Below are 25,232 nucleotides of genomic sequence, written 5' to 3'. Positions count from 1 at the left end.
ACTCCAACTAGATTAGTATATAATTTGAATTTCCAATTTTCATATGCAAAGCACCCCTTTCCCGATTTCGAACAAGGTGCAGTTCCCAGGTATAAAATTGTGATGTAGTAGTCATGGGAACCACAATTCTTCAATTGAATCTGAAGCAGATGCTGTGTTCAAGGGTCTTAAGCATGCTGCCCACTTGAATCTTCAAATTGTTGTTCTGGAAAGTGATTGCTATGGAGGTAATCGATGCTTTGGACGACCTTTCCACCATCTATTGTTGGAAGATCTCCCTAATGCTAAACAGAATTGCTCACTTGATGCCTTTGTTCAATAGGATCAGATGGAGCTGGATCTCCAGAGAAACTAACCATGTTGCGGATGCAGCAGCAAAACTTGCTAAAATTAGGTTGTGCTCTCAGGAATGAGCTAATTGACCTACAAACTCTCCTCTAGGTTTTGAGAAGTGATGGTCTGCGTGGTCCCCTTCTACAAATTCAGCTGGTTGCTAGTTCTTTTAATTTAGTTTTCTCTCTAGTTTCAGTTTGTAGGGTTTGTTTCTTGCTTTTGCTCCTTTGTTTCCTTTCTATATTGTTCTCGCCCTTGTGGCTTTGTGTTATGAAATGATCATTCAGACAAAAAAAAAAAACAAAAGTCTTACAAACGAATGGGGTATAGCCATCATAATTATTCCAAACAAATGTTTGGATGTAGTGCTATCACTACTAGCAAAACAAAATTACCCACAGATTAAAATCTGTGGGTGATAAGACTTTCTCTCACGGATTTCAGTGTGTGATTTGTGGGTAATAAGACTTTCTCACATGGATTCCAGTGTGTGATAGCTTTTACCCAGGGTACACGCACAGATTGAGTTACCGTGTGGTTTGGAGGGGGGGTAATGCTCATCTCACACGGATTATGTTATCCGTGTGAATATTAGACGTGGACCCCACTATCTTTCTATAAATATAAATTACCATAATGGAACACAGTCCGTGTGAACAACTCTATTTCACACGGATTTCTGTAGCAAATGTATAAACTCCATTTCACATGGATTTCTGTGCCAAATGTGTTTCACACGGATTTTTGTGTCAAAACCCATAACCTTATTGACACAGATTTCTGTGTGAGATCCATGTACCCTAATTCTCACTGATTTCCAATGTTCTAAAAAACGGCCTAGGCGCTAGGCGTCTCGTCACCGACCCGATTTTGCCCTGGGCGATTGATTTAGGCGTGAGGCTGCTCGGCGGCCGCCTAGGCGGTCTGGGAGGTGGCTAGGCGGTCTAGACGCCAGGTCTGGGAGGGAGTTTTTTTTTTTTTTTTTTTTTCGGTCTAAGACGACAATCTTCTCTCAACACTGTTCTCACTTTTCATTCTCTCACCGTCGGACAAAAACCCAAAACTGAAAACCAAGATCTCTCTCTCGACCATCGACGGCAGTGACAACCTGGTTCATATATGAGAACTGGGTCTTCTGGGTTTGAATAAAGTACTGGTTTTGTAAGTTGATGTTACCTATAGTTGATTGAGCGGTGATTCGTTGCGAAACGGAGCGGAGGCGAGGTGGGAGAGAGGTCATCCGGGCGTTGAAAGGGGCGGAGCCGGCAAGGAAGGTTGAGGCGATGGAGCTTGGAGGCTAAATCCATGGTGGGTCTGTGAGAAAAAGGGAGATCGAGAATTTGAGGGAGAAGAGAAAGGTGAAGTCAAAAAGCTGTGGGTGTGATTGTATGAATACGGAATGGATCTAGAAAAATGTATTAAATATTATGGGATGGATCTAGGAAAAGGTGATTGACACCTTTAATTATAGTATTAATTTTTCTGCTTAGTTTGCTGCTAAAATAGACGAACCAAGGTCGGTCTATTCTAAAAAAAAAGAGAAGAAAAAAGAATGATATTTTCTGTCTTGAATAATCTCTTAAATGATTTTTTTTTTTTTTGAGAAGGATTCTCATAAATGATTAAGTCATCAAGAACACACCTAAATAACTCTTGACAAACTACACTTTATATGTAATGAATATGAGAAACTACTCTTTATATGTTATAAAAATAAAATAAAAATTAAAAATTAAAAACCACCTAGTCCCCGCCTAGGCTCCCGCCTAGGCCTCTGGGTGCTAGGCCCCGGACTACCGCCCAACTAGCGCCTAGCGTTTTTTAGAACCATGCTGATTTCTGTGTGTAATAGTGATAGCATTTAAAAAAAAAATTTCTGCTAATTAATTTGCAACCCAAACATAATAATAGTTTTGATTTATGTACAATAAATACACTTCAAATATTTACAATCAAGTGAACAAATCCACAACTCAATCGAACATGAATAAACTTTACATTCATAGCAAGATGTTCTTTACATTCCTAGTATACACTAGCAATGGTACCCCGCGCTTTGCCACTGGATTTATTGTTGCTGACAATTTGCAATAATGAAAGTTATAACTGAAGTGAATTGATTCTTGATCAAAATGAGAAACATCATATATCACATTAATCAGTATAGTGTATCAAATAGTAATGCAAAATATAAGAGAGTTTCCTGCCTCCAAAATTGTTTCCAGAGCCTCTAGCTCTATATTGTTCCTCCTATAACTTTAAGGCACTACACTACTATCTGATTCTTCTTTAAAAGAGTTGTCCGTGTGCTGCAAGTTGCTTGGTGATCTAAAATCTGATCTCCCTATTATGTTCGATCATCAACACAATGGTTTCAGCTGATCAGCAGCTATACGGACATTGAAACATTTACAAAATGCATACATTAGTCTTCCAATTCAAATGCTTAGATCAGTTGTTCAAATGACAGATTATAAAACTTAAAGTGAGCAACTACATATATGTAATTTGTGTTTGCAAGTGAGCATCTCCAAGTGTTCTGTAATCTGAATATTTACTCGCAGCTTAGTTCCATTCCCAACTTTCAAGTGATAGTATATGAGGAATAATACCAATACAATTAGGAAGAGAGAAATGTATAGCAATGCTATCTTATGTCTAGCAGAAAGATATCAATCTTTTATTGATTGAACAATATAATTTAATTACAAGAAAAATAAAAAGGTTTTGTCCCAGTTACAAAGACAAGAAGATAATAGTACAGGTCTGCCTAGTTTGAAGAATATATATCTCCCACAATAATTGTTTACTTACATTGAAGACCAAGTCACGGAACTTGCTCATTGCCTAATACCTTCCGCGAATAACCAGAAATGTGCTCTAAATCAAATAAATTTGCATTTATATGCTAACTGTTATCTGCCTATATAAGCTCCATGATTCAATGTCTTGGTAGATATTTAGCTAGCTTCTATTATAGTTTGGTATTATTGAAGGTTGGTTTAAATTTGCTCCTACCACAATCACATCTGTCATCCTATTTACAGCACAGAATATGAATGGTAGTGCACAATGGTGATGAATGATGACGTATGTGTAAACATTACAACTTTATTTTCATTCAAAATTAATTGACAATAGATAGAGAGACTCGTGTTCCTCTATCTATAAGTTCTACATGCACCTATATGATATGAGATTATGCTAGCACTCATCCACGGTTGGAGTCACAGGCCCAATGGCCACGACTCATCATTACGGTTACGGTACACCTGCTTGTACACCAAGTACACAAAGCACCAGAATCCAAAATAAAGGAACCAAATGTTATGCAACTTTAATACTCTATCTTGAACAAGTAAATGTAGCATAATTATATAGTTTTATTCCTGTACTGTTGTTTTTCCTTAAACTGATTATACGGGATATCAGAAAGATATCTTAAATGTATCTTATGTCTAGCAGAAAGATATCAATCTTTTATTGATTGAAAATATTGATTGAACACTTTATAGTATGACAAGTTCTCAAATGAAAAAAAGGGAAAAATATAATTTCAGATACTGAGGAGTAGACATAATGAAATGAAACCAGAAAATCTTAACCATATTTTGATCCGTGAAATCAAGAGGCAGCAACTTGCAAAAACGTTTTCAACTCCCGAAATAAAAAGAAAAGAAAGTTGGAAGTTAAGTCATAGGTTAAAGCACATGTAAAGACAAGCAAGATGCTATATTTGAGATGAACATTACAGATTCAATCGCACTTAGAAGCCGGCAGCACATTCCTTGACGCCTATACATATAGCGGGTTCCAATAAACGGCATCTCTGCTAGATAGTTTCCATGGATTCTGATTGACCAAGCAGCAAAATAATGTCAGAACATTGCATCATACAAGCACTCTCAAATTCATGCTACCTCTTTCTTAGGATTACAGCAACATATAGGTGAATCAAGGAGGCACTGTTCCGATATAAGGATATAGTAAGGCAATTGTGCTTTAAAGGAAGATCTCAATCACAACCACATCAACAAACCAATGTATAATGAAAACGAGCAATGCAAATCAGGAAGAGCATAAATTAGGATATCTTGTATCACTATAGAGCAGCAAAAGCAGATCCAGCATGAAATCTGCTAAAAGGTTTGTAAATTTTTAACAAGGATATTAAATAATCCTTAGTGCAGAGAGAGAGAGAGAGAGAGAGAGATCTCAGTTTCTGCATTGAATATATAGCAACAAAGAAACACAGAATCCAAAACCTTGATGAAGACAATATCAAAATTCAAGAGCTGATATTAGGTCAGGGGAGGCAATAAATCTGGAATATGAATCTTAACCAACTACATCGCTCCCGGAATATGAACAATGTATTTATAATCAATCAGTAATTGCAAAACCCAAGTAACTGAATGAATGCAGTACCTTGCATCCATGCCATCCCCGTCGTCCTCACCTTCCCCTACATTCATGAGCTAAACAGGCAAAAGGAATTCGAATGAGCAAAAGTCAGCAAAATTCTTAAACCAAAACCAAGTAAATAAAAGACCAGCCTCACCTCCTGGGCATCATCCTCTTCCTCCTCATCTTCACCATCTTCTTCTTCATCCTCTTCATCCTCCTTGTCATTCCCATATTCCCCTGCTTCCGTAGCCTTTCTATTAAAGAAACCATCCTCGATTTCGTTCTTGCCTCCACCTTCTTCTTCTTCTACATTTCCTTCTTCTTCCTCCTCCTCGTCCTCATCTTCATCTTCTTCTTCTTCATTTTCCGCCACCTCATCATCATCAGACTCCTCCAATTCCTCATCAAATTCCTCGCCGTCCTCCTCCTTGGCTCACTTCATTTTCCAAGTAATTCAAAAATGGGCTCACACTTCTTCAACACCAGCTGCATGTTCTTCCTTAGATCTGAAGGAATTCAAAAAATAAAAACAAAATATCAGAAACAAGCCCCAATTGAGTTTGGGAGAGATGAGAGAGAAGTACTCACCCGATGATGGGCTCACCTGATGACCGGATTATTGGCATCGGCCTTTTCATCAATGAGTGGGGATGAAGAGAAGAAGAGGAAACAAGATGAGAGATGAAGGGAGAGATCTGGGTTTGGGGTTAGGTTTCATTTTTTCCAAAATAATGTTAAGTAGGGTGGGAAATTAGAATTTAGCTAAAAAGGGTGAGCGGGATTCTAAATTATAAGTAGAATTCTCACGGAAATCCGTGTGAAATACATATACACTTACAACTGATATCTGTGTGTATTTATCTCGGTATCTAATAACTGTCATGTTAATTGTCATTTTATTATTTACACAAAATTCTGTAGCTAATGGTTCTTTTCACACGGATTTCCGTATTAAGATTTCACATAGATATTCGTGTGTTATTCATTTCACACAGATGTCTGTACCAAAAACCGGTCAACCCTTTAAACGCTTCTACTTCCCTAAGGGGAGCCGACTCTTGAGGAGATAAAATTTTTACATTAGTTGATATAGTTTCTACCCATGAGAGCATGAGAGTTTACAGATCAAAAAAATAAGTTACGAGTGAGCGGTTATGAGCATATTAGTTTTATGTAGTATTTAAGGTTTAGGGTTGACGGACTAGATCGAAACCCAAACGACGACGAAAATAGCTGAAATTTTGAACACAACTATTTATTCTTATCATGATAACATCCTATGGTCGATTTTGATAAAGTCTATTTCCTACGCATTGTTGCTTATGGAATGTATACTTTTCATTATAACTAATAAACTAGTTATACCACATTAGTATACATATAAGAATTTTGTGCAATCCAAAAAATAAAAATTGAAAATTGATAAATTTGACATTACCCATCTATTTGTAGCGTATTAATAGGTATGGTGTAAAAAAAATAACTCAATCCGCCGTTCTTTCAATATCAAATAAAGTGGTTAACCTTATATACACCTATACTTTCTGAAGGGGAGTAAAACCACGAAGAGATAAACTTTTCAAAATTTTTACATTATTTGGTATACCTCATATTCATGAGAGTATGAGAGCTAACAAATCGAAAAAATAAGTTGCGAATGAGCGGTTATGTGCATATTAGTTTTATGTGGTATTTAGGGTTCAGGGGTTAATCTAGTAAATCGAGACCTAAACGATAATAAAAATAGTTGAAATTTTGACCATAACTATTTATTCTAATCATGACAACATCCAACGGTCGATTTTGATAAAGTCTATTTCCTCCACATTGTTGCTCATGGAAGGTATACTTTTCTTTACAACTAATAAACTAGTTATACCACATTAGTAGACATATAAGAATTTTGTGCGAACTAAAAAATAAAAATTGAAAATTAATAAATTTGACATTACCCATCTATTTATAGTGTATTAATAGGTATTGTGTAAAAAAATTAACTCAATCCGCCGTTATTTCGATATCAAATAAGTGGTCAACGTTGTATACACCTATACTTTTTCATACGGAATTTTGTAGCTAATTGTTCTTTTCACACGGATATCAGTGTGAAAAGGTTTTAGTTTTTACACAGACATCTGTTACTGTTATTTATTTACACGGATTTCGGTGTTAACATGTCACACAGATATTCTGTACCAAAAACTTATTGTAACGGAAATCCGTCCCTCCATAAATCACATAACATAAAAAATTAACGATTTCGAAATAAACTAATTTCTAATACGTACAAAAATCAGTGTGAATTGATTTTCACACAGATATCCGTGTGAAAATGTTTTAGTTTTTACACAGATATCTGTTAGTATTTCTACTTCACAAGGATTTCTGTGGCTTTTAACTACAGTAAATCCGTGTATGTTGTTATTTTGCTAGTCGTGTATACTTTTTCACACCGAATTTTATAGCTAATTGTTCTTTTCACACGGATATCCGTGTGAAAAGGTTTTAGTTTTTACACAGACATCTATTACTGTTATTTATTCACACGGATTTCAGTGTTAACATGTCACACAGATATTCGTCTGATATTCATTTCACACAGAAATCTGTACCAAAAACTTATTGTAACGGAAATCCGTCCCTCCATAAATCACATAATATAAAAAATTAACGATTTCGAAATAAACTAATTTATAATACGTACAGAAATCAGTGTTAATTGATTTTCACACAGATATCCGTGTGAAAATGTTTTAGTTTTTACACAGATATCTGTTACTGTTGTTTATGCACACGGATTTCCGTTGATATTTTTGTTGTATAAATTATTGTGGGCTCAATTATGCTCATTTCACACGGATTTATGTTAGTATTTATATTTCACATGGATTTCTGTGGCTTTTAACTACAGTAAATCTGTGTGTGTTGTTATTTTGCTAGTAGTGTATCCATTTATTTTCACTTCCAGAAGTAAAAAAAGAAAAAAGTGGAAATATAAACTTTACATTATTAAACCACGTTTCCATTGCAATTTCACCGACTGAAGTCTCCTAAGATTTGAATGCATAGTATCTTTCTCCAATCTTCAGCTCACCAAATATGAAATTGACTTCGTTCGGTAGGAGGTCATTGCAATCTAAACGTTGCATTATTTATATAATTGTTCAGAAACAGCCATGAAATTCGAGTTAAAAAACAGAAAGAGACAGAAATTACTATGTTATCATAAATATAAAAAAAAAGAAAAAGAGAACGCCATGTGCGCTCCTTGTTAGTGCGTGGATTTGGCCTAGCATTGTCATTCATATTTTCCAGTGTTGGCGGGCTGTACTCCGTTTGACTCGCAAGTCGCAACTTTAATTAACTTTATAGCAGCATCTCACAGTTCAGTCGTCCAACAAATAACGGAGTTGAAAGGTAGCATCAATCTCAATCTTAACCGCAGTTGGTTTTTGGAAACCCATCCATCCCTTTTCCTTCTGGTCAACTCTCCATACTCACTTTCATCAGTTCATGTGACTCGTCAGTTTTCATTTTTTTATAACGAGTCTAGAGCAACTGAGGTTCAACTCCTCCATGTGACTTCTTTGTTTACTATATTAACAGCATTGGTTGGTTACCTGTAATCAATTTAGTTTCCAACTTTTTGTATGATTTTCATTTCTCCCACCAGCTTTTTAAATTTCTATCAAGTTTTTTTTTTAATTGAAAGTATCATTTAAACAAAATATTTTATTTTTTATCTTCTCATCATCGATCTAGACTGCCTTTGTATATAATGTATCAGTTGTTCTGCTTAACAAACTGGTAGGTGAACAACACTAGCAGGTGATCATAACAAAAATGAAAAAGATATAAAGTGCATTCCGATCGCCATCACTAGAATCCATGACGGCTAATACATTTATTAGGTCTATAACAACGTGGAATTTGTTGTTCTGCCTATAAATTGAGCTATATTTTCATCCACCTCCACAATAAACTCAACCCCATCCAAAAACCCCCGCCCCCTCTCTCTCGATTGATTGATATACTTGCAAGCTAGATAGCAAAGCTCACTCTCCCATGGCTGCAGTTGCTCAGGCCTTAGAGACCCCCTCATCTGTTACCAGCATCAAATCACTAGCTGAGTCCTCTGCTCTAAACACTGTCCCTTCAGCCTATGCCTTCAACATAAACCCCAATGACGAAGCAGATCCAAAAGATCCCGAATTCGCAATTCCTATCATCGATATGTCACTTCTCACATCTGGTACTCCTGAACAACGCTCCCAAATCATCCATGACCTCGTCAAGATTTGTCAAGAATGGGGCTTCTTCATAGTACGTACATGATCCTTTTGTTCATGAGTTATTAATTATATATCTAGCTAGCTAGCTACCTTATTCTGGGGAATATATGATTTTAATTACTTGATTAACCTACAGGCAATTAACCATGGAGTACCAGAGAGCCTAATGAAGGCGATGATTGACGCATGTCATGGCTTCTTCAGTCTTCCAGACGAGGAGAAGAAGGAATTCAAATCAGGGAATGATGTGCTAGAAATGTTCAAGTATGGTACCAGTTATAACCTTGCCTTGGATAAGGTCCTTCTTTGGAGGGACTTCTTCAAGGTCAGAACCCATCCTGAGTTTTACTCCCTCTACAAACCGGCTACCTTCAGGTACCTTCACTTCCTCTTATGATATATCGAAACACTGCACTTTCTTTTTCACGGTATATACCAGCTGTACGCGCGTGTTCATTGAAATATTAATTGTTTTAGTGAGGTTTCAATGGAGTTTGGCAAAAGAACAAGAGAAGTGGCACTAGAAATCACAAAAGCAATATCCGAAAGCCTGGGATTGGAGCCAAATTACATATACGAAAAGATGAACATGGATCGTGGCTTACAATTGTTGGCCGGGAACTACTATCCTCCTTGCCCTCAGCCGGAACATGCCATTGGTATACCACATCACACCGATCACGGTCTAGTCACACTCCTCATCCAGAATGAGATGAATGGCCTCCAAGTCGAACACAAAGGAAAATGGCTCACCGTAAACGGCCCTGCCAATGGATTTTTTGTTAACCTTGCTGATCAAATGCAGGTACTAATTAACTACTTAATGGAAAACCAGATAAACACTTGTATTAAAAGTTGAGAATCTCACATGCATACTTAAGAGTGATTTGTACCTTATACCTAGCTTTTCTGAAAGAGGTAGATGCACCTTTTTCACTGAGCCAATTATATATACCTGATTGATTGCAGATTCTTACCAACGGTAAATACAAGAGTGTGATGCATAGGGCGACTGTGAACAACAAAGCAACGAGGATATCAATAGCCATACCACATGGACCTTCTGTAGATACAACCATTGCTCCAGCTCCAGAGCTGTGTGAAAGAGAAGGCAAACCTCCCAAGTATCTTGCCATGAACTACAAGGAGTACATTCAGCTTCAGCAGAGCGGCAAGAACTACATGAAGTCCACATTCGATCACATACTAGCCTAGATCCAGATTTGTTGCTTGCTTTGCTACTTCAAGTTAGATTTCACTGGTTCGACCATGAAACTTGCAGCCTAGATCGAGATCTATCTGTTGCTTGAATTGTTTTATTTTGTATTCTATTTGCTTTTCAATAATTCTTCGGTCTGCAGTGCCGATATAGAGCAACAGAGCTGTTATATATCCTCCATCTATATATAATTGCTATCTTTCACAATTCATTTGCAGGTGTTGGTTCTATTTCAGAAATCAAAAATTTCTAAAGATTTGTGAACCGCTAAAAACCAAAGTGTATTATTTCCAAAAAAAAAAAAGTCCATGTACTCTGTTCAAGCTCCATTCAGCTGTGTGAAATTAATATATACATAATTGCATATAAAAGGTGCACATATTCTATTTTGACGACAAAAGATATTTTAAGAACCAAAATTCTAGGGTCACAACTATCGGTCAAAAAAGGATCGATCGCAATAATAGAAAGATGACTGAAGCTTATATGGCATCTAATATTATTAGAATTTACAACACAAGATTCGATGATAAAAATAGGGTCCTTGACCAATAGCACCAAAATGAGCAAAAGTTATTCCACTTACCCCAGCAACAGATTTTTGTTCCCACTAACCCAATTTAAAAGAAAATTACTATTCTATCCTCAGCTTAATGATCGCTAATCGAAACGTCTATTGGGGGGCAATACATGGCTAATAGTCGTCTATTGGGGGGCAATACATGGTTGATAGTCTTCTATAGGAGGGCAATACACGTCTATTAAGGGGCAATAGACTATCGGGGCAATAGGCGTCTATTGAGGGGCAATAGGGGGCAATAAATGTCTATTGGGGGGGGGGGGCAATAGATGTCTATTAGGGGCAAAAAAACCTTTCCGGTGAGATTTTCAGCAAATTCTGGTGGGCGGAGGTCGGTGACTGGATTCCGGCGAAGTTGGCCGGATTTCGGCGGCCGGTGACCGGGCTCTGGCGAAGTCTCCTATGGTTTCTCTCTCTTCCATTCTCTCTCTCTCTCTCTCACTCTCTCTAGCTCTAAGTAACAAAGGTGAATGTAAAATGGTATTAAAAAAAAAAAAACAAAAAAAAAAATCTTAATGGGTTATTAGGGAAGACCTCCTTAGAGTGTTTTGGGTAAGAGGGAATTAAAAAACTTAGTGAGGTAAGTGGGAAAAAAATCTCTAAAAATGGTGTAAATGGACAAAAACCCAATTCTTTATTTGTTTTACAATGACAGATGTACCTTCAATCCCTGGATTAGAACGATCCCTATTTACCATATACTAACGATAACATTTTTAGGATTAAATTATACACTTACTTTTAGTGTATCAATATATGCAAACCCTAATTGTTTCGAAACAACTAAGATAAACACAAAAAAGGTGGGATTGAAGCACAAAATCAACAGAAATCCAATAACAGATAAAGAAATCGCAAATTATTATCTGAAAATCCTAAAACGTTTTCATACTTCATGATTATTGGAAACTAAACATCAATACATAAACTTTATTCTCACAAATATTCGAAACATCCATTTAAAATAAAAACATAGAACGCTAGTATAATTGTTTTTAATGTTACAAAACAAAGAAACCAAAAACAAAAGATAGAATTACATGGTTACACTTTTGAAGAGATTCAAGAACGCAAGAACGACTTCAAAAGGATGGAGGACGTTGATGATGACCACGGCAAGGAGGTGGAGATGCTTCAAGGCTTCAATGCTTGAACAATGGAGAGGGATCGAAATTTAGAAAGTAAAGGGAAGGAGTTACAAATTTGATTCTAGGTTTGATGATGATAAAAACGTTGCTCAATGCTCTCTCTATATATAGGAAGCTTTAGACGTCAACCCTAGGTCTCCTTCTTCAATTCTGATTCAATTTCCTTCTTTGTGTTGATGTAGATTTCCTCTCGAATTTTCTCATTGGTCCACATCTTCATGGCTGCAATATATCTTCCAAATCAAATCAAATATGGAGTAGAGACCTTCCCAAACTCGTCCAAAAAATATTCATGTCCAAACTCTCTTTATTCGCGCAAAGCAGATTTCCGGGCAGATTAATCTTCGTGCACTAAATTGGCCATAACTTCTTCTAGAAAATTGATATTGTAACGCCCCAAACTGCACCTCACCAGCTTGAGTACGTCACAGTGCCGTGAGTCTATAAAACATAAACCGAATGCTCGATTCACATATTAGAAACCCGCAAGTCTCCGGGGACGAAACTTTCCATATCGGTTCGTTGTTGCCGTCCGCTCCTCCCTGTGGTGTCCTCTAGCAGCGATTCGCTGCGGTGATGGCCCTAGAAGGCGGCGGAGTTTGGTGTATTCGGACCTGGCCGGAAAACACAGCTCCGGCAACTTCGTGGCTCCATGCTTCCTTGGTTGAGTTCAGAGAAGGTTCCCTAATCGATCTATGGTGTTTGTTTTGATCGATTTATGTGGAAATCGGTTCAACTCAGTTTGAGCAAAAATCCAAAGCTTGTGAGGTAGTTTTCAACCCTTTATGCTTGTTTTCTGACTTCGAGCTAGTTATGAAAATTCACAAGCATGCTTAGATGAACAGCTTTGATGTTGGGAGTTTTGTGAAATATTGAGTTTTGGCCGGCGGTGGTGCGCCACTTCCTGTGGCGGCGTTCTGGTAGCTTTCCGGCCATGTAGAGAACTGTTTTTGGTATTTTATTGTTCTACTCGTTGATATGAGCGTTTCGACATATAATATGCAAATTTTGGAGTTCGTATGGAATTGTTATAATTTTTACAGTTTCATACCGGTCGATTTATTCGATCTGTGAGGATTCGAGGTTCCGATCGACTTGTGGTTTGGAAAAATTGATCGTGGAAGTATTCCGGAGACTTTGGGAGGTCTCGAATGTGGTTTCGCCTTGATTGGCGCCACTTTGGGGATTTTAGTTCAAAACAGGGGTTTCGGACTTAAATCGTTTGTGAATTGTTGCTAAGTTGAAACTGTATGTGATTAGATACTTGACGAAGTATCCTTGGATGGTTAAATTGTGGTTGAGCTGCTTTGTTCTATATTGAAGACGCAGCGGGAGTTTCGAGGTGAGTAATCTCACAAGGTTCTTTATGAACGGAATTACCATTATTGTTTTGGCGTTAATCTTTTAACTGCAAACTATAGTTGGTATTAGTAGGCATTCTTGAGCGAATGACTACGTATATATATATTTACATGAAATATATATATACTCTTGTGGATGATGTGTGATGAATAATATGCATGATGGTGTTCATATTATTGTTGAATGTGACTTTTCAGGAAACGATATTGTGGAAAAAGATGTTTTCTATTGTTTGAAAAGTATTGAGCTTGATGTTATATTTTGAGTCAAGCGTGACTCATTTTAAATGTATTGGTCCTTGTACCAAGGGTCACAGATGGTGAGCAGGGATTGGGAAAGCCGAAACTAGATGTTTGTAACGTTTCTAGGTCGGTGTGACCTACTTAATGGGTGATTTTAAGACCAGACGGGGTTTGAAGATCATATATCACAGATGGTGACCGAGGCAAGGAATTAGGGAATCATGCCTTTGGTAGGACGAGTGGTTACATTCAGTTAGAGCCCTAGTCCGTTGTTGGTACATCATGGGGGGTAGCAGGGAGCTATCTGATGTTCATGAGTACGTGTTTTTAAAAGAGAGTTTCAGGAATTCTTTCTTTTAAATGTCCTAGGAGGACTTGTGAATCATATTCTATGTGTTAGGTTAACGATAGATATGATTGAGGTATGTGCTGATGTGTTGTTTTGTCCAGGTTGGATTGAATTGTTGTTGGTACATCATGGGGGGTAGCGGGGAGCTATCTGATGCTCATGAGTATGTGTTTTTAAAAGAGAATTTCAGGGATTCTTTCTTTTAAATGTCCGGGGAGGAATTGTGTATCATATTTAATTGTCAGAGTTTCAATTATTATGATTTTGTCACAGATGGTGACAGGTCGCAGATGGTGACCAATGTAGGAATGGGTAATCACGTCCTTGGCTGGACGAGTGGTTACGATTTCAGTCAGAGTTCTAGTCTGTCTGCCATTATAGCTTATGGGGGTAACGGTCGAGGTTGCTGGAGACTCATAAGTATGTAGTTTAAAGGAGAGTTCCGAGAGTATTCTTCTTTTATTGTCTAGACGATACTTGAATTGCTTCTTGATGGTTAAGTTAGCAAATATAGCATTGTCACAGCGGTGACTTATGTTGTCCTTTCAGTGGAAAGGATATGGAAGGTTAGAAGGAATTATGGTTGCATGTTTTCCTTAAGTTGATATGTGTGAGTTGTTGATTGATGTTCATGAGTTACTCATACGAGCTTTCATAAGCTTACCAGGTTTTGTGTGTGGAAACCCGGTGCACCATTATATGGTGTAGGGGTTAATCCTGCAGGTCAGGGTAATCGTGGCTGAAGCTGAGGTAGCTTGCTGGCAGCTGAATGGCTAGGAAGAAAATTTTGTTGGCTTTGCCATTGTTATGACTTCCGTTATGTAGTAAGCTCTGAGGAGCATTTACATTTTATTTTGTGATGACAATTTAATTCATAAGTTTTGTAATATATGACTCTGTGGAGCGGGTTAATATTTGAAATTGTGGGTTCAGGGCATCAATATGTACTTGCTGTAAAGGGAAGATGTCTCCATCACTACAAAAAAGAATTCAAATCGCTACACAAGGTTAGCGTCGGCACTCAATTGCCGTCGCCAAAGCTCATATATTTGCTCTAGCAAAACATGTAGTCGCAAAAGCATAATAAATTTGTGTCAGCAATAAGATGCCGTTGCTAAAATCACTTGGGTTTGCGACTGCAACCATCTTCCGTCTCATGACTCTTTCTTCTTTTACTGCTAAGCGAGGTCGTCTCCTCCTCTTGTGCATCAAAACATCGACATCTCTCCATTGGCTTCACTTCTGCATCTCTCTCTCTCTAGTAACTCGCTCTCTCCTCTGTTTTTGCCCTAAATTTTCATTTTGGGGCAAATCGACAGAAACCACAGCAATTCATCTCCCTCGACGCGACTTCGCACTCAGATTTTCGCGGATTTTGATTTTCGATTCCTCTTCTCTGGAACTCTCTTCTTCGATGAGGTTAGACATTCTTCTATCGATGCTCAAATTATACAAATTGCCAGATTCTGATGCAATTTTTCTGGTAATTTATTCTCAGATGACAAATTAGGGTTCTTGTAATCAATGGTGATTTAATCGAGATGTTGGACTGCGTAGATTCATTTTTTTGTTCCTTTCTCTAACATATTGAATCGATGCTCAAAATATCTAGGGAAAGATCTGCAGTCGATAGTGTTTTGAGGCAAAGGTATGGCCGAGGTTGCTGGATCTAGTTCTTTACGCCGGCTGCTGTGAAGGTTGGCGGCGGAACGATGAAGGTTGGCCTAGTGAAAAGAAAGACGCCTTCAGAACTGAGAGTAAGTTTTTCAATTCATGGATGTTTTGTATAGAAATGGGCACTGGGTCATAGATAACTGGAGGCGGAGGAGTCGGACTGATTGTTTAAGGTACTCTCTTTGTTGCTTTGAAGCTTTGAATTTGATAATGTAATTGAAATTGTTTTGAATTTTTCTGGTTATTTTCTTGTTAAAGTGATTGGATGGTTATGTTGCTTCATTGTTTCAATTCCGTTGCCAGTTTTGTTGTGAAGCAATGCTAGAGGTTTTGATTTGGTTAAGCTTAGAATGGTGTGGATACATTCAAGTTTAGTTCTTTTCGGGCAATGGTAATCTGTAAACTATGAACCTGGATAAGTAATCACGTACAAAACACTCTTATAAAATACACCGATAAAGAAACAGAAGAGACCGATGATTCCACCAATGTCTGAAAGTGATATATATTTTCTTTTCTCAATTCAATGCTAATTAATTGTGTAGGTATGATCATTAGCACTTGGATAACCCAGACAGGCTTCCTGTTGGACTGAATACGATCAGTTTAACTTAAGAGGATAATTTACTGAATGGTGAAACCAATTGAGATAACTTTTTACGACTTATATTTACTTCTAGCCAGAAAGTTACACGATTATACTAGAGCTTAATGACAAGGGGTCACTAGAATTTTGGAGGTTTACTACTTCTTTGCCATTATTGTGGGACTCTTATATACTATTATATTAGTTGAAATACATATCATGAATAAACCTGCGTACCTAGTTGGAGTGAGCAGTAACTGCTTTTCTCTTCCCTCTTGAATTCATAAGATATGGGAATGCTTCTGATTCAGATTTTGATTGATATGCTATTGATGCATTTATATGTATTTGCTATATGATTTTTCAGTAGTGGTATCATGGGAGCAATATGATTTTAAGGACTACTTCTAGTCTCCTCGACATATTTCTTGCTTTTACCTTTACCCCCTTTCTTTCTAATGGTATCATGTTTCAGGATGAACTATATGGAGAGGTCTTGGGAAACAGGATGAGGCTAGGATGCAGGTAATTTATCTCTTGTTCTCTTTCTTTATCTCTTATGTGGGTGTTAATACTAATCCAAATGATGGCACTTCTCAGGTTTTATAAATCCCATATAATTCACATCAAGAAACTTAAAGATTGTAATTGTCACAAAGCAACTTCAAAGTCATTTCAGACACTGAATGATTTTAACCTGTATATATATGTTACAATTATCATTTCTTGATAAAGAATTGTCAGAAGTGTATTATCCTATTACTACATGGGCTTGGTTTGGGATTCTGGATTGCTGACTAATGCTCAATTCCTTTTTGCAGAACTTTGATGTAGCCGTTGGGGATGTTACAATAACTACGAATATGACAAGAATGGTTGATTTTACACAGCCTTACATGGAATCAGGACTAGTTGTAGTTGTTCCTGTCAAACAGGTAAAATCAAACCCTTGGGCTTTCCTGAAGCCATTTACTATTGAGATGTGGTTAGTCACCGGTGCATTCTTCCTTTTTGTGGGAGTCATTGTTTGGATTATAGAGCACAGGATTAATCACGAGTTCCGTGGTCCACCAAGGGAACAGCTCATGACTATTTTTTGGTTAGTATGTTCTACATTTTAAGGCCTCTGATTTGTTTGAGACTTTCTGATTCATATAGTCATAAGGTGTCTTTCTGGAAAGAAAAATGCCCAAATTCCCTAATTGATGGACCTAGATGTTGCCTGGGTGTGGGGTGCCTATTAAATCACTTGGTGATGTAATTGAAAAACAAAAAAAGTCCTGAAAATCATGATTGTGGTTTGACATGTGCAGCAATTGGCATGGTTATGAAATTGGTGAATAACTTGAGATTTCTGTAGTTTATGGAGTAAGAATATGACTACAGCTGCCTGTAAATTTTTTATTTTAGCTGTGTAATTTTACTGAAACTGCTTTTTCCTTGTAGGTTTAGTTTCTCGACGATGTTCTTCTCACATAGTATGTATTTCATGCTTAATCTTCATTGATCTCAGGAATGCAATTCCTGTTAGGAACTTCTAACATCCTCTGTTACTAAACTTGGCTCAGGAGAGAACACTGTGAGCACTCTAGGATGGCTAGTGCTGATTATATGGTTGTTTGTGGTGTTGATTATCAATTCGAGCGATACAGCTAGTTTGACATCGATCCTCACTGTACAACAGCTGACATCACAGATTGAGGGGATAGACAGCTTGATATCAAGTAATGATCCAATCGGAGTTCAAGATGCGTCATTTGCATGGAATTATTTGGTTAATGAGCTCAACATAGCGGAAGTTGTCAAAACAATGGTTGCCAAGGGATATGTTCTGGGACAAGATGCATTAATCAAGGGGATTTGTCAAAACAATGAGTCCTATCAAGTATCGACTGCTACAACGTCCAAGGTTTATGAGTCAGCAATTGAATATGGGCTCATCAAGGCAAAGAAGCTTTTCAATCACCTTAATAGCTCAGAGTATGTAGGTCATGATACTTAGCCTACTGGGTGTCAGGATTATGTATTTCAATTTTTGAATGTTTTTGTATTTTTCAAGATTGGTGAGAAATAATGTGAAAAAACATGAAATTTATGATTTATATATATGGCTTCTTTTGCTCAAAAAGAAAATCTGGTATGCAAAATTGCATGTTAGGTTTTTTTTTGTTTTTTTTTAAAATCAATAAATGCACTTTTGCGACGGCAATGTTGCTGTCGCCAATGACCTTTGGCGACGGCAAAATCGCTAATGGCGTCGCCATTATGCCGTCGCCAAAAATCATGCGATGGCGTAAATACCGTGGCCAAAATTCATGCGATGGCGTAATTGCCGTCGCAAATAGCAATGGCGACACCACCAACGACATCGGCAATTTTACCGTCGCCTAGCCGTTGCCGTTGGTCTTTTCCGACGGCAATTTGGCTTTTAGCGACGGCCTTGCACTGTGGCCAATTGAATTCTTTTTTGAAGTGCCATGTATTTTGTATTGATAGCTGAACAATCGAGCATGTATAATTATGAGATTATATATCGATTTTTATTTGTGTTAAAAATCAGGGGCGTGACATTTCATCTCAGCATTGATACACTTTGTCAGTACTAAACTCTAAATACCCATTAAACTAAAATGTTCATAACCACTCCCTTGCAACTTCTTTTCTTTATCTGTCTGCATTCATACTCGTGGGGATAAGCTATGTCAACCAATGTAAACAATTCGGTAGATTTATCTCCCGTGGTTTGGCTACCCTTAGAGAAGTATAAGCGTATATAGGGTTGACCATGTTGGTTTTGTCTCAGTTTAGAACTTGAGCACGTGTCAATGAAGATATACAAAAGATGCTCAGGCACTTTAATGAAGATGAAGTGAAGCCTGTTAGCATTCCCATGATCGTTCGAAGTCTTGATCTTAAAAAATCACTTTCATCCCAAGAATGATGGTAAAGATGTGCTAGAGGCCGAAGTGTCCTATTTAAGCACAATAGGCGCATTATTGTACTTAACAAAAAGCACAAGATAAGGTATCTCATTCACGGTGAACTTGTTAGTTAGATATAGCTTAGCACCAACACAACGTCATTGGACTGGTGGAAAGACTATTTTTCGATACCTAAAAGATATGATAGATATAGGCATGTATTATCTTTACAGAGAGAATACCAAAACTCCAATATCGTGGAATCGAACTCTACATATCGAAGAACCTCCACCTCCCCTATTACAGCTACTAGCGACACCGTTCTATACTTATATGGATAATCTTGACAATATGCTTGAGCTTGCTTTTGTTCCTACTGAACATAAATTAGTGATCCATTTACTAAGCCCTTAAACACAGCTCGATTTGAATCACTTAGAAGCACCATTAGTGGATGCTCTAAGTATTGATACTCTCACTTCGCTTGATCCATTTTGCATTAATTCATCGTGTATGATATCATATTAGTATAGGTGCATTGCTCTTTTTATTTCTGTTTTCAGATTTCTGGAGAATCAGGATTGCATGTGAGGTTTGTATCCCAGCGTGTTTGACAGATCAAATTGAACTTAGATTGACAAGTGTTCTAATCCTTTCCTTAAATATGATTATGATGAGTCGAATAACATGTTTTGAATGGGTTCTTGCATCACTTTGTAATCTTGAGCATGAACAACATATCTTTATCACTTTGTATTCTCACATGTACACATACTCCTTTGTGGTGGTAAGTATCCTCTTAGTTGATTTGATTTTAGTTCACACATACTAAGTGAGTAAATATTGTTGTTGCTCCCTGTTAAAAAGGTACAAATATTTGGAGCAAGGCCAGGCTATTCTCAAAGTAAACAGGCCTTGATCGTGGTGAACGATATGAGGTTTGGGAAGAAAATGGAATGGTTTTGTCACCCCAGTGGATTGTGAAACTATTGACTCGAGTTGATATGTCCTTTGGGATGTCCTTGTTACATCTAGTACCCTAAAGTCAACTGACTTAGGAGTTGCTGGCATAAAACTTGTTACATGAGTCTTAGTTTTCTTGAAAAAAGAAAAAACATGTGAAAAAGTTTCATAGTGTGTGAAAGGCAAAAAGAAAAAAAATATTATGCCCACACGGTATCATAAGGGGAGATTTGAGTTGATTGTGATAATTTTTTTCACTTCTTATGTGTGTTATACTTTCTCTAATTCTGAGATTCTTACAAACCCCACTTTGAGCTATGTTCACTTACACAACAAAGGTACAGAATACTCGATCATCTTCTTGCTTACTTTGTTGTTGTCAAAATCTCTTCACTCATGTGACCTTAACTTATTACTTTCATGTTTGAGGATTATTGTTAACACTCTTGTCTAAAAGTTATGTTTTTGTTTCTGTCATTTGTACAAGGATACAAATCCACTCATTGTGTGTTTGCATTTCATTCTTGCATCTTTTATAGCATGATCAATCTTAGGGGGAGTATTGATACTTGGACTATTTCCAACTGATTGATTCTACATAGCTTCAGTTACATAAGTTGCCTTTGTCATTCCTAGACAAAAAGGGGGAGATATTAGTGAATTTGATCAACTTGTGTTTTGATTGTTTAAATATTTTGATATTGATCTTGAAATTGTGTTGACACTCCTATGCCTTATCTTTAACTTGCTTTCTACAAGGTGTGTTGATAAGTGTTTCAGGAAAGACATATTGCTGATAGAATATGATGGTCTTCAAGTACTTGTTGTGGGGGAGTGTGCCTAAAATAGGATGTTTTGTATAGGAATGCCAAAGGGGTGGATTGTAGGTATAAGGTTTACACTTGATGTGTTGGCATCCCTATACAAAGCACTGAAGAGCCTACAAAGTTCATCAAAACTGATCTCGGAGAATTTTAGGTAATTGCATCTCATGCATAAACACGGGATTGCAATCATCGAGTCAGTCCTAGTCAACCCTACGTTTTTGGGAGTCCAATTTTAGAAAGTATCTTTTGGTTTTTAGATTTTATTTTATAAAGATATTTTTCAATTGATAAAATTGTGTTTTTGAAGTTCTAGGTGATTTAGGATTTGTTCATTTTAATGGATATATTTTACTAAAAGATCTTTCCTAGTAGGAGTCCAATTAGGGTTAAGTCTTAATTGTTGAGAATTAATTTTCTCCTCAATATATTCATAAAAGAAACGTTGATTGTGTAAGGATTTTGACGCAAGAATTATTGTGTGTCTTGCTTGCTTAGAAAGAATTTCATAGGAGTCCATTAAACACTTGTTCCGTGTCTAAGTGTTCATATACATGCATTGATTCTCTCGAGATCAGTAGAGAAGATTGCTGGTGCAAGTGGAGCTATATTTGCAGATCGTTCAAGTGAAGAAGAAGGTCAAGATTCAAGACAAGCACCTCTCTAGTGAGTCTAGAGATTGTAGCCGCGTAGAGAGCTATATGTGTTTGTAAACAACCATATCCTTCATCAATAAGTTGATTGATTTTGTTTGGGTTCTCAAGAGTAAGAGCCCGACAGTGTTTTTAATCTCAAAATTGAGGTTTTCACTGCGTAACCAAAATTGGGCTTTCTGTGTGAATTTTTTGATTTCTGCCCAGTACAGATTGCAACGTGTCTATCAATTCCCATTTTCTAGAAAACACATTCGGTCCTTGTATTTTCAAAATGTGAAGGGTGTGTTGTACTCTTTTTCCTCTTTGACCAATGTTATTTTGGTCTCACTGAGTTTTTGTTACTCGACAAGATTTTTAATGAGGCAATGTAAGAAACACCAATATTTGGACTGCACGAGGGGGAGTGTTGAAGGAAACCCAAATCTTGTGTGCCTGACCCAAGCATGATTACTTCTTCTAATTATAAAATGGTAAAATCTCCTCATTCATATTTGATTAGGATGACTTGTACTCCAAGGAATTGTACATATAATCCTCTATACAAAGAGGCTCTTCTTATTATCAATGAAAGTATCTTAGTGTTCTCCCAAATTCTCTCATTCTACAACTATTTATATATATATGTATGTGTATATATATATATATATATATATATATATCTTATTCAGAGCAGAGTGATGCAGCTAAAGTAGCCTCACAATTTAAAACCCTGTTGTCATTCGTTAGTATATAAGCAAGTAGGGATCGTTCTAACCGGGGATTGAGGGTACTCTTGCAAAGATGGGTCAATTATTTAAAACAAGTATTTATCTACAAATTTACACAAGAAACAACCATAAAAGGGGGGATTCAACTTTTGGTTTCTAAGTTCCTAAAAAATAAAACAAAGAGATAATTATATACATGTGATCGACTTCTTCACACTCAAATCAGAATTTTCAAACCATATCAACATGCAACGAGTTGTTTCAATCTATACAACCTAAAATCATGCCAACAGTAAATATCAGAAATGAATTCGAAGTACAAGTCTGAAGAGATCGAGTTTTAATTCTTCTTTTTAATCTCCTAAGTTAGGAAAAGTCCATAACTTAAAATATTTCATATAAAACATCACGTTAATATTGAAGAGCATCCGTCAACATTAAATATGAATCATTAAGTGCAATTAGAATTCTGAATTCAAACATGTATGCATCCATAAGAAGTTACAAACGCACGAACATGTAGCATATAATCTCGACCATTGTACCTTTACCACTTTAATTTCTGCCCTAAAACGATTAGGTGAATTGGAACACAAATTTGGCTTTATTAACCTGCCGATTAACATCATTGTTCAACCAAAATCATACGCTTAAAGATTTAAAAGGATTGCACAAAATCAGATTGCAAAGATATCATAAACAACTCAAGAACATAAAGAAACAAATCTGAAAATTATTAACATAAACTCGTTCTTAACAAAAATCCAACTCCAATAACAAAGTTCATAATCAAAATCTAAAATTCAATACTAAAGAGTATGAAAACAAAAATAAGGGCCATGGATTACACTTTTTGATCTTCAAGGAAGCTTGGAGAACGTCAAGAGAACACAGGGATAGGCCTTAAAGAACACGAACAGCCTTGGAGAAGTCCTAAAACTCTTCACGACAAAAGGCTTTTTCTGAATATTTGGAGAGGGTTTTGGAGAGAAGAGAGCTAAGCTAATGAACTGAATTTTGTGTGAAGAAGTGATGATTTTGGAGTAGAGAACGACTGCTATTTATAGTGAAATCCTCCTCTCTTGTGATGCAATCTTAGCCAATCATCTAGAGGTGATTTCTCATCCAAATTTTCTTGATTTTCTTCTGATAGAGTCTTGATTTTTTTGATCTCTTATCCCCTTAATGACTCATTGTATATTCCTTGAATAGTGACCAGATACATCCCTTATTCCTCTCCTTTGAATTGCACTAATTTCTTCTTTCATGAATTGTGCACACAATGAACTCCTATAATCAAGAAATATCATAAATTAATTGGTATCTATAATCAATAGAAAATAAAATAATCAAGAATAAATATTGACTATAAACACTCCCTTTTATCTCCTTGAATTCTTCCTGATTTATGTAAGTCTTCTTTTCTTTTAAGTTTTCCTTGAATTCATCACTCAAGAGTTCTTAATTTGATGGACTCCTAAATTCTCTCTTTAAAACAAGAAAATCAGAAATATGAAAGTTCAAATGAAGAAAGTTCCCTAAAACAAAATAGGAAATATTTCCTAAAATGAAAGAGGAAAGTTTGTAAAATAACTCATCCTTCATTTACGCTCATTTATACTCTTTTGCACCTCTTTTCTCCATTTCCAACCTTTTTTTTACCTAAAAACAGAAACTATGTTAGAGTTAGTAATTTTAAGAGAATAGATTAGCCAAATGAGGGAAAATACATATTAAAAATGTCACAGTTTGTGCTCCTATCAAATTCCCCCGCACTTAGCTTTTACTAGTCCCTTAGCAAAATCAACATAACAAACCAAAAAGATTAAGACACAAAACAAAGAAACCAACGAAAAATACTAAGTGCAGAAAACGAAAAACACAAAGACTCACAAACAAGAAAAACGTAGAAACTTAAGACAAAAACCAAGGCAGAAACGTCACAACAAAGACACACAAAAGACTCTATTGCCCTTTAACATATTGTCTCAGAAATCTCATACTTTCAAGTCACAAAGATTAGCACTTAACCAAGAATCACATCATCAAGATATTCAAGAGCTAATTACAAAATATAATCCACATATAAGCATGTAAGACTTAGGGGTAAACAATAGTGATGGGTGGAGCTCAACATATTTCAAACAAGTCATGATTCAAACCTCACATGGATATATCATTCTTTCTTCTCTCAGATTCAAGGCTCATGCTTAAAAGCTTATTTACTCAAGTATATGTGAAAGAATAGCAAAGATATCACATATGTATAAGAAACGAAAGCACACACACACACACACACAAATATATATATATATATATATATATCATTTTTTGTCAAAAGATAATCCACATATAAGCATGTAAGACTTAGGGGTAAACAATAGTGATGGGTGGAGCTCAACATATTTCAAACAAGTCATGATTCAAACCTCACATGGATATATCATTCTTTCTTCTCTCAGATTCAAGGCTCATGCTTAAAAGCTTATTTACTCAAGTATATGTGAAAGAATAGCAAAGATATCACATATGTATAAGAAACGAAAGCACATATATATATATATCATTTTTTGTCAAAAGATCTCATGAAAGATATCAATTACATACACAAATGGACCCAAACCATATGTTTAACAGTTATAACTCATCTTCCACAGATCAAAGGTTGTCCCATCTTAAGGATCAAAAATGTCCTATATAAAAGGTTGTAATGGGGCCAAGGCTTAAGGTTTAAAGAAATGAAGGGATAGGGAAATCACAAAGTATCCTAAAAACCTAGTAGAGTACTTGTAGATGTAGAGACAAATTTCAAATTCCACCATGCAGTGTAGACGTCATGTCCTCCTTTGGACTTTATAAAAGGGCCAAATGTCATCATGTTGGGCTCATGCTTCATTCTAACCTTCTTCTGAACAAGTGTGAATTGGACAAAGACCAAATTCCTCAATAATGGGCCTTCACTTCAAAAC

General features: G+C 36.5%; 2 protein-coding genes and 1 long non-coding RNA gene across 5 annotated transcripts; 2 read left to right on the top strand and 1 right to left on the bottom strand.

Moving 5' to 3' along the window:
* Positions 1-2,306: 2,306 nt before the first annotated feature.
* On the bottom strand, positions 2,307-5,504 carry LOC112173240. Of its 3 annotated transcripts, XR_005800996.1 has the most exons (5): positions 5,329-5,501; positions 4,895-5,246; positions 4,762-4,811; positions 4,086-4,185; positions 2,307-2,722 (listed from the first exon to the last, which is right to left on the bottom strand). It is a non-coding gene; the product is annotated as an uncharacterized LOC112173240 (long non-coding RNA). The 3 variants fall into 3 exon arrangements; XR_005800995.1 differs by having other exon boundaries at positions 2,307-4,185; positions 5,345-5,504; XR_002925492.2 differs by having other exon boundaries at positions 2,307-4,185; positions 5,329-5,499.
* Positions 5,505-8,709: 3,205 nt separating this feature from the next.
* Positions 8,710-10,462, top strand: LOC112172834 (2-oxoglutarate-dependent dioxygenase 19). The gene is made up of 4 exons (XM_024310330.2): positions 8,710-9,063; positions 9,169-9,407; positions 9,510-9,837; positions 10,002-10,462. Exons 1-4 carry the CDS (start codon positions 8,806-8,808, stop codon positions 10,245-10,247), a joined length of 1,071 nt encoding a protein of 356 aa, XP_024166098.1. The 5' UTR covers positions 8,710-8,805; the 3' UTR covers positions 10,248-10,462.
* Positions 10,463-16,711: 6,249 nt separating this feature from the next.
* On the top strand, positions 16,712-18,194 carry LOC112171180 (glutamate receptor 3.4-like). Its single transcript, XM_024308402.1, has 4 exons — positions 16,712-16,717; positions 17,014-17,291; positions 17,639-17,670; positions 17,761-18,194. Exons 1-4 carry the CDS (start codon positions 16,712-16,714, stop codon positions 18,192-18,194), a joined length of 750 nt encoding a protein of 249 aa, XP_024164170.1.
* Positions 18,195-25,232: the final 7,038 nt, after the last annotated feature.

This window comes from Rosa chinensis, chromosome 6, assembly GCF_002994745.2.
Source record: "Rosa chinensis cultivar Old Blush chromosome 6, RchiOBHm-V2, whole genome shotgun sequence".
Taxonomy (NCBI): Eukaryota; Viridiplantae; Streptophyta; class Magnoliopsida; order Rosales; family Rosaceae; genus Rosa; species Rosa chinensis.
This window is presented reverse-complemented; position numbering and strand designations above follow the sequence as displayed.